General features: G+C 33.7%; 1 protein-coding gene across 1 annotated transcript in view; it reads left to right on the plus strand.

Moving 5' to 3' along the window:
* LOC137933811 (organic cation transporter protein-like) overlaps positions 1-17,552 on the plus strand; it is a 42,543-nt gene that overhangs the window by 9,807 nt on the left and 15,184 nt on the right. Inside the window, exon 2 of the mRNA XM_068777870.1 lies at positions 7,736-8,175. Coding sequence (XP_068633971.1) covers positions 7,829-8,175 — 347 coding nt within the window. The 5' untranslated portion in view covers positions 7,736-7,828. The remainder of the gene's footprint in view (positions 1-7,735; positions 8,176-17,552) is intronic.

Raw genomic sequence — 17,552 nt, forward strand, 5'->3', positions numbered from 1 at the left:
GATAGCATCCACATCCTCCCTCAGATTTCCGAGTGGTCCAGTTCCAGTCCCAAGCCGCACACACAACACTTCACTACACACTTACAGCGCACAGCTCTACACAGGTAGAGCTGTCACCTTCGTACGAACATCATCACGCAACCGGTGTACGACCGCTCTGTAATTGTTTTTACAAGTTCATGAAGCCTTACCGCTCCGCAAACTCATGACAAATCTGTTAAAGCCTCCCGAGCTGATAGCATTAATATGAACAGAGATCGGCATATTAGTAGTTGCAACATAACCAAAGGAAGAATAAATAAAACAATACATAGTTTTTATATATTTGAAAAAAGCTGTGTATACAAAAACACCCAATTTTTTATGATCTCACTGAAAAGAAACCGTGCACTCATTTGTGATATCTTATGGTGACGATATAAAAACTATACCTTTTTGAAGACATTAATGGTTGGTGATGAAAATTGAGTCATGTATTACAAGGACATGCGAAGAAAGTAGTTGAAAATCAGGCGTTGAAGACTACAGAACCCGGGTTAACTTAAAATAAGGTGATTGGGGGAGTATTGTTCATCATGCGCTTCTACTGCTAGGCAGAACCATCGTTCGGGATCTCTGCTGTCAGCAACTGAAAAAAAAAGGCAAGATGCTGAAAGAGGCAAACCACACATCGTAAGCTCCTCCGAAAAAAATAAGAGAACGTGACTGAGAGATTTCCAAGAGATGATATTACCACCTGTTTCGATCATTCGATCCTTCAGAACTCTTAAGGAAGTTTCAGGCTCATGACAAGGACTGCCATAATAATTGATCACGTTTTATGGATCAGAAATCCCCAAAAATTCCACAACAATATCATCATTTTTTCACCAACAAGATGTCAAAATTTCATCAAACAAAATGACAAAAATGACTATTGTATAAAATGAGCATACATAAATCAAACTTGACTTCATTCTAAGCATCAGTTCGACACATTAAATAAGTTATTGTTAAGCTTATATGAATATTACAAGAAGTAACTAAATACATGGCCCCCCGAGAGGGGAACTCGGGGCTATCATCCATTACGCGTTTAGCATTCAGATTTAATGGTGCCCAATACGACATGACACTTCGCTAGTGCAAACGACGGATGTTGGAAAGCAAAATTCTCTGATGACGACCACCAGCTGATAGACACGACATGGGTCGACCCCCCACTATGTAAATCAACATAGTTAAGGTAGGAAAAGTCGCTGAATGTGAGCAGCTCTGAACCGTCTTTGTGGCGATGTTTGGTGGAAGTCTACCCTTGCAGTGAGCTTCCATTGGCTTAAAAGAAAAAGAGACCTCGACTTGGACATAAATACACGAATAACAATTATCTTCTGTCATTAGTACGGTGTTCTGTGACGTACAGACAGTTTTTTTTTATATATACAAAAGAAATTTTAACAGCGTAAACTTTGAACTTTGCTTTGGCCAGATCAAGGCCAAAGTTAAGCAAGGGGGAAGTCTTAAAATTAGTAAGTTTTAATTTTCTCATCTTCATCATCTTGATGACACCTCGTTTCATTATTATCTTAGGCATAGAATTTTCACAACTGGATATAGACTTTTCCCATCTACCTACAGCACCAGTGATAAACGACCTGCAAAACTTTTGTCTTGTAGGTAAATGTCACAGATTCTAAACGACCCTTACCCCCCATAAGGAGGTCTATGTTACGAGGAATAGAAGTGAAGAGTTTCATGTACGAACAAAAGTAACCAGCATGACTAAGAGGATTGCCAAGTTGAAGAGTTGATGAACAGGCCACATGGCTTGCAGAACAGATGGCCGCTAAACCTTTGAGGTTCTGGATTGGAGACCACGGAACAGCAAGCATACAATGTTGTAAATGTCGGTACTATTGTAAATCTTTATTGAAGTCTTATGCCCAGCAGTGAACGTGTTAAGCCAGTGCTGGATGAATAAATATGTATTTTAAATCATATTTATTCTATTTGATTTATTCTATTTGAAATATATGATTTATTCTATTTGAAATATATGACAACACAGGGAGGCTTTATATTTCTAAGTGATGTCAAAAATATGCCTACAAGAAAAACCAGATTTAAACCTCATAAATAAACCTTTTAACCACTGCGCCGTATCTGTAAAAAGCGCGAGATAATTTTCAAAACTTTATCAATAGATAAGACGATAAGACCGTTGTCGTGTATCTTGCTAGACCAACGCTATCTCAACGACCGGAGATTACTTAAACTAATCTATTTTAATCTAAAAAAAGACATAATACCAACTATATACAGTAGTATCTACTAGTATCTCAGCTAGTAACCGGTCGACATTGCATTGTTTGAACGATATTGCTAGAACATAATTCTTAATTACACCAAGAATATCACCATATACATGTTGGAACTCTCTCCAGTGTCAACAGATGGCGCTAGTTGTTCGTAAACGTATAAAAGCGGCACCGCGCGGTAGAAACGACATTAATAAAGAAGGCTTGAACGATACAACATATACATTATTTCAGTCAAAGTACGCCCACAGCTGGACTTAGGCCACCACCACATATTACCAATAATACCGGTTGATAGCGGTCTATATACAGCATGTTTCTATAACATTAATGAAGTCGGCTGTTCACCTTGGTGATGAACACTCTAGGCTGTGATAGATTTGGGTTTCTATTCGAATCCACCGACAATCGTAAGAGTGGTATGACGTATATAACTAATATATAATATTAAAATTTGTTTCACTGATATATTGGGAATAAACTTTAGTAGTGAGTGGAATAAAATAAAAATCGGTAAAAAAACTTTTAAGTTAAACGGTTTTATTTGATACCCATATTGTGGTGGTTGTGAAAAAATATGTACCTAGTCCGCCATATTAGAACGGCGTACATCTTGAATTTTAAATTTTGACATAATCATCGGGTTTTACTAGTGTAGCCCTTTTATTTGATACCCATATTGAGGGGGTTAAGGAAAAATATGTAATCCGCCATTATGTGTCGGCGGCCATCTTGGATTTATAATTTTATTGATTTTATTATATTGTATTGTCATCTAAATTAAATGTGTGTACCATATTTCAGATCAATCTGACAACGGGAAGGTGCTTAAATTTCAATTTCTAATTTTGACCCAAATAAATAAACAAATAAATTCCGAACGGGTTGAACTAAATAAAACCGTTTAAAAAATGATAATTAAAATAAATACAAAACAAGATGGCGTCACACGTCAATGAGTCACAGAAAAGGCCGAAGTATTTTTTTTCTTAAGTAGATTCCTCTGTCATACTATTTAAAATAATATGACCATAAACCACGGTATCACAAAAGTCCTAACCTGTTATGAACTATCAACGCAATACAAGGAAAACAACATAACACATTCCCATTCACACTCACAAAATAGACTATTACATTGATTTCAATTGTCAATCCATGAATAATTACAAATTAAATAATAATTTTCTGTCCTTCTCTTTCATTAATTTGATGTAATATATATTTGTATGTCATTTACAATTTCTACGTATATATGTGCTCGAAGATTCGCTGGGATATCGGATGAGAAATGAAGAGATATACAAAAGATTCAAGGTCATCAACGTAGCTTAGAGAACTGCGTTTTAAGTGGCAGTTAACTAGGCACATCACTTGTATAAACAACTGCCATTGTGACCGAATGGTACTGGAGGTCACGAGAAGTAGATCGACACGGGAAATTTATGGGAACCCTATTCCTTGCAGAGATCATCTGTCGGTTGATATGATCCACTATCACCAGATCGACAAGAAAGTCTATATAATAAGAATATTCAACCGTAAAAGAAATTAGAATTAAATGTATAAAGAGTCACGATAGAGTTGTAAGAGAACTAAATTAAACTAGAAAATAAGTCTTGCTATAAACAAAATGTGATACGTCGTCGTGTCGATGTTCGAAAGGAATGCTAAGAATTTTTACAATTAAATATATTTTGAGGGAAAACAGAAGAATAATAAGAGAGTAAGAAGTATAAAAGAAGAATTATTCCTACATGAAGAGGGATACCCAAAAACGAAATCAAAAAACCACCAGATCGACTTAACGTTGATTTATGGGAATGGTTATATGAAGCTAGAACGATTCGTAAATAAATGTTACACAACCGCAAATGACACATAATCAAAACAACGCAATTGCACGTGTCGAGTTGGTTCAATAAATACGTTTGTTATTCTATTGTCAGTTTACTATTTACACGATTCTATAGTAGAATGAAATTTCCTTAATACTACGTAACTAAAAGGAAATATGTCAATAAGATAATAATTAATAAGATAAGTTCTCTATTAACAAATGTACAGTACTCGGCGATAAATATTGCACATCGACTTTAGGAAAGAGACAATCGGCCTATGTGACGTTTTGACAGTCGTGCGGCTGAGAGTTTCCAAAGGTCGATGTGCAATATTTATCGCCAGGTATTTTATAAAAATAGTTATTAAAAAATATAAATATCGTCATCATCATCACCATCTTCACCAGTGTCATCATCATCAACCTCTAAGATCTTTTGCTCGTAGGGTGGTGAGTGACACTGTTAATAGAAACAAAACAGTATAGATAAGTAGGTACCTAATAAACTGCACATAAAATAACTAGTCAATTAATAATAGGAAAAATAGAATAAGAAAAGTGTAGTGATGTATTAAGAAAGCACAACCCAAAGAAAACTGTGATAAAAAATATAGAATATGTAAATAATAAAATAAAGAATAAAAAAAATGTACCTAGCCACCTAAGAGTAATAAGATGATGGAAGGAAGGCGATGAAAGCAAGAAGGAATGAAAGTACAAAATGAAAGATATTGTGATGGAAATAAGGTTAGAATAAAAGAAATTGAGAAGTATGACAGTGAGTGAAGAATAAAGGTGAATGAGAAGAAAAAATCTGAAAAACTTATTTGTAAACAAAGACCATGATCCCAACTAACTAGGGGTACGAGAGACCTCCAATAGAGTGGGCCATAAAAAAAAACCTCCAAGATCGCCATAATACCCGTCTCACGTTACCGCATAAAATAGTTGACTACTATATTTTAGCTATTATTAGTGACCAAACAATTTTCGTTATCATCAATTAGCCGTTGGAATTCCACCACTGGATTAAGGCTTCTCCTAAAGATATCCAATAGCACCGGTTGGAAGCCTCCAGCGTCTTTCAATAATGTTCACAAGATCACAACATCTATCTACTTTGAGTAAGCACATCTTTCCATGGCTTGCTGGTCAATGTCACTAGTCCAGAAACTTAAAGTTCCATCGGCTGTCTGATCTATTTGTCGTGTGGCTCAACTTGCAAATCCTTTTGGTTATTCTAGTTACTTTTGTTCGTATACGGAACTCTTCATTTCTAATTCTATCTCATAGCATAGATTTCTTCATGGGGGGAGGTGGTCGTGCGACTATAAGCTTGTCAATGAAACCCAAAGTGGACAGAACCCAGGTGGAAAGATTGCCTTGTTAAAGTCATTGGAAAACGTCGAATGCAAGCCACTTACCAACAGTCCTGTTATAAGTATATGGAGGAGACATATGTCCAGCTTCAGCCGTAGTTTACCCTGGTTTTCCAATAAGATTCCTTGGAGAAACTTGACTAAGTCTGTCCAACTTATGGAAGGATGTTCTTCGCTGTGCTACCGGTCTGTGATTTCCAATCTAGAGTCTTATGATCCCATGGGTAATCTTTATGCATGCTATGTAGCCTGCTTAATATCATGAACATATATATAAATGTATAAATGACTGTATGTATAAATGTATAAAGTTGTTATTGAATATTTTATAGTCTTATAAGAGGAATATTTTATGATAAATAAATACAATGACTTGTGACAGTCTTGTCAAAAAACCACAGTAAAGAAATGTAGTTTCTTTATATCTCCCCTTTTCCAAAAAAGAATTCACAAAATCACAAAATTCACAATACCTAAAATATATACATATATATATATATTTAAATGTATATATATACATATATATATATATACATATATACATATTCACGCACGATTCGCTAAGAACTAAATCCATGCAAATGTATTTGGTACCGTTAATACCATTGTAAGGCATTATTAGTATTAGTTATATTTGAACTGTTACGATTTACCTTAGATAAGATTCCGTAAGATATATCGCTATGATAGATATTATCAATTTCAGCCAGAATTGCTCGGAAATTGTACAAATATTAGAGATCTTGAAACTTAGTGGCTGAATTCTTTATTGCCTTTGTCGTTTTTTAATCCTTCTCACACGTACACACACATGCACATCACATTGTCATCCGAGTACTTATGTCATTATTAATCACGCCATCTTTGAAGAATAAAAATTCAATAACTTATTAATTAGTTCACCAGTGGATGGCAATCCCAGGGAAAACAAAGTCGAATGTTTTTTTAACTAACATAATAATTTGGAGATATCAATCTATGTATAGAGTGACCTGTGGCAGAATTACAATTTTAAATTCAAATTAAATAAAAAAACTCACTTCAATTAACTATTTATATTAGTAAATATTGAAAAGTAAAATTATGCGTATTTTCTTATTTAAATATAATATTATCTAAATATAGATTATTCTTAAAATCTAATGTCGGTATTTCGTGACACTCGCAGCAGAAGTGATTATTCTATAACACTAACCTCGCGAAAGATATTTTCTTTAGTTTAGGAGACTTTATCCTTCAGATAACCCCATAAAAAGTCGATAGGGAAACGATTCGGACTGTTGAGTAGCCATGGGCGCCAGAAATTACGAAGGAGCGTTATGATCATCTAGTCCTGTGAAGTATGGTATATGTCTAAATGAATCCATATTTCTCCTCTTCACGTCATAATATGACTACTACTTTATCTATTTAATTCATCAATTTTTTTTATAAATTTTCCCTAATGTTATTATGGAATAAAAGAAAACTGTGCCTAAAATTTAAAAAAATAGGTCATGGCCATAGAAACTGTGCATTTTGACAGTTCACAGTGAACTTCATACGTTTGACAGTTCGCTCTGAAGCTCGCACGTTCACGCACTGCAAATTTATAATATCGTTTACCAGATGCATCGCACTTATCAATTAATAAAGTGTCAAAGTTATCTATGGGGAGAAATACCACTTTCACCACGTTTGGCAGACCAGTTGGCAACCTCTGTGTGGAATTATGGCAGAGGACACTGCTGCCCATCCCCTTAGAGAATTCTTTGTGAGCAGTGACAATCCTATATAATTAATGAACAGAGTGTAAATTATACCAGCCTATTAATTATACCACTCTGAAATTTGTTACTTTAATTTATTTTTTCATAGTGCCAATAACTTGTATCAATACAAAGGCTGTCGGAACAGCTGGTTATAAAAGTAGATACTCAATAATCAAGTAAATACGAGTTCATAATGTTTATTTTTTAATACGAATAAAGTTTCTCGGTTGAAATATTTATTGCGTCATACTTCATTGCCTGAGAAGCGGATTCTCCTTGTTTATCTTATAGGTATATCATTAATATAGTTTGAACCTTATTACTATACTTCTTGGTTAGACAATGCAAAATTATTTATTCTATTTGCCGACGTTTAAATGTCAAATTAATTTACCAATATTATAACTATATTTACAATAAGTATTATAAATGTAGTTTAAAGGAATATATTGATGGCTTATATTTCAGGTGTAGGCGTAAGAAATTTAATTTTCTTTTATCAGTCAGTGTAAAACTGATAAAGCGAGAAATCTTGCCTTGAACGGTAGTGGCGGCGGCGACATGGACGAGCGAACACCGTCTCCGCAAGACGGTGATACAGGCGACATGAGACACGACGTAGAAAGAGACGGTGAGCGAAGTCCAGGCGATCCAGAGCGAGATAGTGGCACAGGCAAAACGAGCTCGGCTACAGGGAAAACGAGCTCAGTTACAAGCACGCCGACCTCTACCGGTGCGGGCGGAACGAAATTAATGACCGGACAGGATGCGTTGGAGTCCGCGTTGAATCTACTCGGACCTTTTGGACCTTATCAGCGCTATGTGCTGGTACTTCTGTGTATACCAAACCTGCTGTCTGCGATGTATTCCCTTAACTACATCTTCGTGGCGGACGCCGTGTCATTTAGGTAAGATTTTCTTGAGATAATACATACACAATCTTTCAAACAAGAGATACAGTAAAAAGTGTATTTCTCCCAATATTTTCGTTTAATACCTCTGAGCTATCAATGTAATATTTTTAAGATGTTTTAAAACGGAAATCAAATTGGTACCCTAGATTGTTCAAAAAATATCGATAAATTTTAATACAAATTTAAACAAAATACAATATTACATCAAATTAGATCTATCGGCTGTTTAAATAATGAAGGCCTCAACCCGAAAAGAACAGCTGAAATAATTAAGCGTGAAATACATATTTAATAAGTATTTATATATCTTGAAATCTTTCAAGTCATTTACAGTTCCGTAATCATTTGCATACAATTTCTTTAGCAAAATTATATCTAACAATATGGTGTTCTATTATAATTAAAGGTATACGTTGCATATAGAAACCTTTACTAGCTAGAATAAGTCGATTATTAGGTATATATAATTTGTTTTTACGCTTAAATTTTTTACGTTGTATATAACATATGTCCTGGGACAATTGGCCTTATTTGATTCGTGCTTTTTCTTTATCCTGGTTTGAATATGATATGAAAGATGCATTAAAAAGAGTTAAAAATAAATCTTTTATCTTATTTTTTTAGTAATGATGGCCTCTAATATACGCTTTTAGTTTTTTATTAAAATACCCTACAATGATATCTATTAACTTAAAATCCTTGTCTAATCCTGATTTGAGGATTCCAAACGCATTCTGATATATGAACAGCATCAACAAATACAGTCTGCTAAGTTTTTGTTTAATTTCACTAAAATACTTTATTCAGTTGCAAAAACAATCATTCAATACATTTATTATCTCTTTTATCAACTGTTACACTATGATATATTACTATTATCTTACACTATGCTGCATCATAATTATTCTTATGAAATAAAATACATAAATACAGAAAAAACCTTTTTTTTGCATGTAACATTTATCACTATTAGTGTGTTAGTTTATTACATTGATATAAAATCATTAAAATATATATGACTTGTTACAAGTGATTTCCATTTGCTGCAATAAAGTCCTTTAAACTTTGAGGCCAGATGTCAATAGTAACAGACACTCTTTCTATCAAAAAATTCTTCACTGTCAATCGTATGGATTGTTATAGGGACTCCAAATTATCATAGCCTTCATATAAAGCCTTACACTCTTAACCCTTAATAGCCTAGAGTTTCAATTTTGATACCAATTTTAAACCGAATGTTCACATTACTATTAGTTTTTTTTTAAAGGTTGGCTATACGAATTTTACTGTTGTATAATATTCTTTACAACGAAATTTAAAATAAATCTATTTTTCCCTTCATCTAGACTCTCAAGCAAGCACAGTAATATTTAAAAAAGTCGCTTTCGTAAATCAGGCTATTAAGGATTAAACTTACTAAAAATAATAATCTAATGAATTAAAATCAGGACAAGATTATATTCAGTCTTCAGTTCTGATTAAATCTGTTCATTTGTAATCAAGATTCAGTAGATCCAACTTTATGACCCGGCGAGTCTTGATGAAAGGATTATTGGTTATTTGAACATGATGTTGTTAAGATGCTTTGCTATCATTCGATAATGGTACATATATATACACATGTGCTGATATTTTGATACCTTTTATACAAAAATATTACAGTACCCGGCGAAAAATTGCACATCGACCTTTGGAAAGAGACAATCTAATTACGGCTTTGTAGAGCGTTATCTCTGTCGCACGAAACACGACTGACATAACGAATGATATAAGGTAGTGTGGGACAGAGACAGTGTTTTGAAGCCGAAATAAGCCGATTGTCTTTCTCCAAAGGTCGATGTGCAATATTTATCGCCGGGCACTGTGCTGAGTCATATCTTCATAGCTATAACATTACTGAAGTCTGTTAAATTTCTCGTTATACTTATGTTGGCTAATTGGAAAGCTTCTTTAGAACTTGAAGCAGAAATAAAATTATTTTGTTGGTTCGTAAACACAGTCGGTGACCTCTTTTTTCGTACCACTTAAGAAGTTGTTTTGATATTTAATGGATTCAGGCGTTACCTTGCGGAAATCCATCCTAAGTAAGAAAAGGACCAATATTTAGCCACTTCCGCACATGCAGTGGTATTCGTGCAATAAAGTGCACCGCCCGCCAGCCCGCTGATAAATACGTATGCAGCAAACAATGCGAATTACACAACCGTCAAATCACTCAACACGTGTTTCGACCCTCCACGAGGCATTCAGGAGTTATGTTACACCGATTAGTGCCAAACACAGAGTCCACTTAAACTTCCTGTAATTCGCATTTATCAGCGGGCTGGCGGGCGGTGCACTTTGTTGCACGACTACCACTGCATGTGCGGAAGTGGCTAAATATTGGTCCTTTTCTTACTTAGTTGTTTTGATTTTACCACCTTATTGTTTTTTCGTCTGTTATTCAAGTCCTAAGTCATCTTTTAAAATACAATACATAGTTCTAGGTACTATCTTCGTCACTAGAGATAAAATCTTTTGCTTACAAGTATGATTTCTTCGAATCCTTTCCCTTACAACTTTGATAGTCTTTTTCTTATAAACACTAATTAGACGGTCAGATCTTTTTCAGTCACAAGCAGACGTTTCATTTCACCTATCAATAACCAGATACACACACATACCAGTATTAAGCGTATGAAGAATTTTAAAAATTGTATTTGACGACATATCTACTTTATGTAATTCAATCACAGCAATTCGGTTCTCTTTATCATCCCACTACATTTTAATATCACAAAATATTTTACGATATATTGGCGCGAAAATAAGAAAACACAATGAATTGTCATATATAATGACAGATTCCAAATTCAAAAGTGTTTTGTTTATTTTTAATTGTAACTGTATTTATGGCCAGACTATTTGTATACGTACATGACTTGCAGAGAACGTCCATCACCTTACGTGATGATGACATTTGTTAGGTAATATTTAGGATACTTTATATTTTTTTTATTTCATATCAAATTGAACCGGCCTATATAAGTACAAATATAAAATTAAGTATGAAAGGTTAATATGCGTAATGATCGAAAGAGGATCCACAAAAGAGTGAACTAAAAAAAGATGATAATTCAACCATCACTGGACCAATTGTGATGCGATTAATCTTTTATAATTACGGACATATAAAACGTAATGTTTCGTCTAAGCCATATCCTTAAAATAGAACTGTGGGACTTTGATAATATATTATGATCTCTTTGCAAATTGCATTATAAAATATTTCATTTAGATAAACTTCATGAAAGTCGTTAAGACTATGATATAAACGCTATCATAATCTATTTGCATTGAATAAGATAATTAGTAGTAGTAGTATATATATATATATATATATATATATATATATATATATATATTATATACGTATATATATATATATATATATATATTAATGTATAGTTATGTCAGAAATATGATAACATAAGTACAATTAAATCTAAGATAAGAAATACATTCGATTCACGTGTTTTAAAACAAAAGAAAGTATTAATTGTTTTTCAAAGTCATTATTTGTTAAAGTAAGTACATAAGTATATTCTCAGATATGTAATCAAGAATATGATTACCGTAAATATATATATATATATATATATATATATATATATATATGTATGTGTGTGTGTGTGTGTAAAACTTATTCAATTTAATGTTTCAATCTAGATCAAGTACATCGAATATCATTTTCTCTCGCGACAGAAGATAAATTACAAATATGCTGTTGGTAAAAATGACTAAATACCTGTTAAATTAATCCCAACATCTGCATTAAATTAAACAAAATCTGTGATCGCCCGAGGTATCCTAGTGGAATCCCTGCAACCCACTAATCTGGTGAAGCATTAGTGGTGGCCCTAGTCGAGTCTTCCCGACAAGCCCGAGGTCTTCACTACCTTAAAAGGATTCACGACTAGGTGCCTATGCACTGTCGCCTCGAGCCTTCTGAATTTGCAAATGTTATTTTTTTTATATGACCTTATATGAAAGCCTCTCCATCCACCTATTTTATTGTTGTGACAGGGATATATTTAATAAATACATTTTCATTATTCTTTTTATTTGCACCCTCTTCACTCTTCACTGCAACATTCTCTCTCTTTCTTTTACAGTATTTATACACTCTTTTTCGGCGCCACATTCTTTGATATACACAGTTGGTTACAATATGTTTATTTGTTTCATAACATTTCTCAGCGATACATTAGCTTATTATTTTTTATTTTTATCAATCACCTTCACAGTTCTGTGACAATGTCTTTAAGTAAATTCCATATAGGCAGCGGTAAGAATCGGGTCCTAAGAAAAATAATTAAAACGATTAAAGCCTTCCATCTTAGCCTGTTCAATAATAAACCACTTTCTTTTTAATTATAAATTGATAAGATATTAATTATCTAGATCTTAGATTATGTTATACTCTCTGTTTATTTATTTATAACTTGGGTAAAGATTCACTTGATGCCTTTATAGTCTATACACTATACATAAATTTTATCATACTAGTATTTTTAATGCTTTTGACATTATAAGTTACTTGTTACATTTTTATATAGTGTGCAGACGATAGTAGGCTGCTCTTCAAATGTCCAGAAGGACAGGAACACAATTTTTATGATATATAATTTTCAGAGCGCGTATTATACGCAGACAGAGTGGTTTAAAAAGAACAAAACGTCGGTAAAACAGTACCACGTCTATGAGACTTATTGACTAGCGCCATCTAGTATCGTTTCAGAGAAAATATGATAAAACATTGCTATGTATTTATCAAGTCAATTGTTGTTTTTTAAATATTTAATTTTATGTATATCACTACATATTTTCCTAGAATAAATAAATATGTGTATTTTACATGTCGGCAGTTGGGATATGTCCCGGGTCCACCGTCAGATAAATCCATCTTGTATAGTTAATCTAGGCATGATTAAAAACTCCGAAATAAAACCTTAGATATCACACTAACAAGGCTTTAATTAAATTTCGATAATAAATTACAAAAAACAATGCAAATTAACGCGGATTAAATCAGATTTCGGTTGGACGTAAGCGATTTCTCAACAGCGACCGTTACGCGCAACGTTCAATCTTGAACTGTCAAAATCAACATCGCTGCAAGTTGATTTTATCGTTTCACTAGAGTAGGAACTTCCGGTCAGTTCCCCTCTCGTCCACTTCCGGAAGTAACGTTCCATCCTCTTGTACTAGATGGCGCCACTGATCCGCCATCATACAGAAGATACTATAATAAATATATATATGTAAATACAAAGGTACATATTCTTTCGCTTTTGACGATATATAGTTATAGCGAACGGGTAGGTTTTCAATTATGGTTGTAGGTACATTAGGGAATTCCCCGGGAAATGTCTTGGCTTGATAAGAGGCAAAGCTGGACTGCCACTCCAAAGGAACCGAAGAAGACCAATGACAGGATTTTAGTGGGTAGGAATCCCACATAATCTTGTCCTTCACCCAGGGGGCAGGGTATCTTCAGTCCATCAAAGATCCCTCGTATAAACAGAAAAGGTGACGGTGAACCTTTTGAGCTGGTGGCGACCACAAGTCTGTAGACGTAACGTGGGTAGACCGAAGATATGGGTAGAGCTGGGTTATCATGGCAATTTTCTTGTGGAAGACCTAGGCCTTGAATGGGTGTCTATCGACAAATATGATGACGATGATTGTTAAATTACATTTAAAATAAACCTATAGAGACCTGTTTTACATATATCATTGACACTTAACATATAATTAAATTAGGTAGTATAATTAGAATATAAAAACTAAAAATAGAATCAGTCAGTTATAAATTCGGTCACCCGTATTAATAAAGAGCGCGTGTATATGTCCAAACGAATTAATTGAATGTGCCGCAAACTACAATACGATCACACCTTGTACATTCGAACGCCGCACCGTTCTGAAACGGATACACGTGTTCTAGGTTCCGGACGCGACGACTATAAGACAAGCCACGTACACTGCACACCGTCACCTTTTGATCACCAACCGGATTAGTCAGAAACGAGGTCGGATCTTATATCAGGAGACGCCAACTCCTGAACATACTAGATAGAAGCCTTGCTGGAGTTTCTTCCACCACTTCACCCAGCGCTTTCCGAAGTGTTGGTATTGATATTAACCAGACAATAGGAACCGGACAAACCGAAGTTCGACCCCTAGGTTGAGTACTAAGCAAATATTGACAGGGGTCTTTGAGCGAAGCCCTGGGAGCGAAGGAGCGTTCACCGAAGGAAGTTCTTAAGATAGGCGCTCTCTGTACCCTGCCACCTCATACTCGAGGAATTTTTAAATGCCATTTGAGTAGTAGACAGTCCGGTCCAAAAAAAGGTGCAAGTAATACGTACAATATAATATAAAACCATGACAGGGGGAGTTTTGGGGTTTAGGTGTGAAAATGTGAAATATATTTTTTTATGCTAAAGCAAAGATAAGTGTTTATAATTTATTAACTTATTAACTAACATCTTGTATAAAGGAATCATTGTAATATGTTACAGTATTTTTATTGGAATGTTACAGACTAGTAACTTCTAGTAGTAAAAAATGTATAGAGATAGATAATGAACAATAAGTAATTTTAAAACATGGTATTCCGAATTCGGAAGCCTTTACTATGTCATAACGTTATCTATTATTTCTGAAATCGACGATTTTTGGATAGGATAACAGCAACATTAGCCTATCACCTGTATACCTATTATACATGTTAATCCAAAATTAAGTATAACAAGTTAAATAGTATCAAGCAAGTTGTTTACTTGCTCCAATATTATGTAATCAATTTACATATAGAGCTACCATGACCCGCCATATTGCATGTGCACGTGATTTCATTAAAGTGGTCTTAAACGAGAATGCAGCCTGAGTGCCTCCTGCATCTCCCTTGACACGCATCTGCGCTTATGTTTCTAGGCACTTATTGGCATAAACGAATTTGTTCCAGCGTTGTTATTTATTCACGTTTTTTAATAAAAAAATTGAAATAAAATTGTAACATTTACATTAAAGATATACATAATAAATTAATTGACAATAAAAATGATTCGACAAAATTTTTACATCATTAAAAAAAAACATTGACATTTAATGTTTTTAAATTGACAATTAGCGTTGTACGTTTTTTATCTGTATGTTTTTGACGTTTACGTATATTTGAATAAATTTCACAGATTATCTTAAAACCAATTAATATTTTAAATGTGTTTTTAATGTAATAATAATAATCTTTTTAATTTTGTTTACAAACGAATTACTCTTTTTAAACATGGCTGCTGGTAATAAATGACTGTGCTTCTTTAAAAAAATTAAAAGAGAATATGACAATGACAGTCATGTATTTTAACTTTTTAATTTTACAACGTATATATTTTGTTTTTAATTTTCTAAACAAATGTGTTAAAGGATCAGACTGAAATGGCTTATTACTACTAACTTAAAAATAAACTTCATAAAACCTGTCATAAATTTTAAAATAATAAATAATTGTTGATAAAACAGTTTATTTTATCATTGTGTACACAGATATAAGCCAATAAAGAGGATCTCAATTGATTTCATCGGTGAATATACGAGTAATATTTTTATTATCTTTAATAGATTTTCGTTTCTTACTGTGTAATCTACACAAATAAATAAAATTTGAGTGTCTGTTTCTAATATTAAAATAACCGCTTTTTACTACATGCATACGGTACGAAACCAAAATTATATATTTTTTTTTGAGTTTTTGTCTCTCTGTTCCGATTAATCTTTGGTATGGCTGGACCGATTTTGACTTATACTGGCAGGTAGCTGATATAATAAGGAGCAACTAGGCTTCTTTTGTTTTAGAGAAAATCTTTAATAAAAAAATTAAATAAAAAAGGTTTTTTGTTAGTTTTTTTATATTTCTCGCAGACGAAGTCGCGGGCACAGCTTGTAAATAATATTATCCACTCAAAAGTTTAATTTTCAAAACAAGTAATTAATTACGTATTAATTTTAAACACTAACCAAAGTCGCGGGAATAAATTAATGTTGTTTACGGGTATTATGTGGGGCGACTGGCAACACAGATCTGTACCTAACGGCCAAAAGCAGGCGAAGGCAATGATGGAACGCGCGGATACTCGGCGCCAGCATTAGCTATGTTTTGCCGCCATTTACATATGTGTTGCCACATTATCTATGATAATCAGCTAACATTAATCGACTGTGGGTTTTACACGTAATTATAGCAATGCTGTAAATATTCAACGAGATTGCAATGTATTATTATATTTACGTAACCTTCAAATTCGTTGATATTTGTAAACATTTTTGTACAATTTTTTATCTGTTATGAATTGAAATAACTTACAAAATAAAAGAATTAAAAAAAAAAACACTTTATTTATTTCACACAAAATATACATTGTTATAGGCAAACCTCTTCTTGTCACTTCTCTTTTAGGGGTAAGCTATTTCTTGAAATTTGTAAGTCCATAATGTTTGTGTAACCCTTCGCCTCTTGCCACAGGTATGGAGGAAAAACAGTAAAATATATTAATTTTTTTAACTTTTTAATGTCCTTGGATTACCAAAAACTAAATACTTACTTATTATACTTTTTTTAAGTTTTTATGGCAGTTTCTCAATATTTTCGAAATATCCCCCCCAAAATAAAGCCTTGATCAGTAGTAAGGGTAATCCTTTTAGTTTTTTGTGATCGCTTCTCAGATCAGACGACGTTTGGCACGTACCTTTAGGTTGAAGAACTCAATTATCTTCATCTCAATCGTTTCCTCATGTCTGATCGTAGCTAGTCATATCTGTCTTCGCTACCATTATTCCAGCCTTTTCTGTTCTTTGAAAGGTATATGGAGTCGTACACGGTGATGTTATATGTCTTAGTAACTACGTTAGTCCAGCGAGTTGATGTTCGTTTTTTCTAGTCTTGCTAGAACATGTGTTGTGTAGTTTCTTTCTGCTTCTTCTCCACAACTATAACACCTTACGAAGTATAATAGAGTCTAAAATAAAATAGATTAAAAAATGTTGACGATGAATAGGAGTTCTGTTAAAAGTTCCAATGTTGAATAAATGAATTTAAACTTTATCTTGTTTTTTCGAGCTGGTTTCCGCAATCGAGTGGTGCTGCGCTCATTTTGCGTGGGAGCTAGTTTTACTCATGCCAACCCAACTTCATGAGAAATCCCTACAACCCTTGATGTTACTAGCGATCTCGGGAAGACACTTCTGTGGTCTGAGTAAGTAACTGTGTTTGGCACTAATCGATGCAACATATCTCCTGAAGATGCCCCGTGGAGGGGTGAAACACGTGT

The sequence above is a fragment of the Battus philenor genome, unplaced genomic scaffold (genome assembly GCF_028537555.1).
Source record: "Battus philenor isolate CCGP_79_NKW_IND1 unplaced genomic scaffold, ilBatPhil1.0.hap1 SCAF_14, whole genome shotgun sequence".
In the NCBI taxonomy this organism is placed as follows: Eukaryota; Metazoa; Arthropoda; class Insecta; order Lepidoptera; family Papilionidae; genus Battus; species Battus philenor.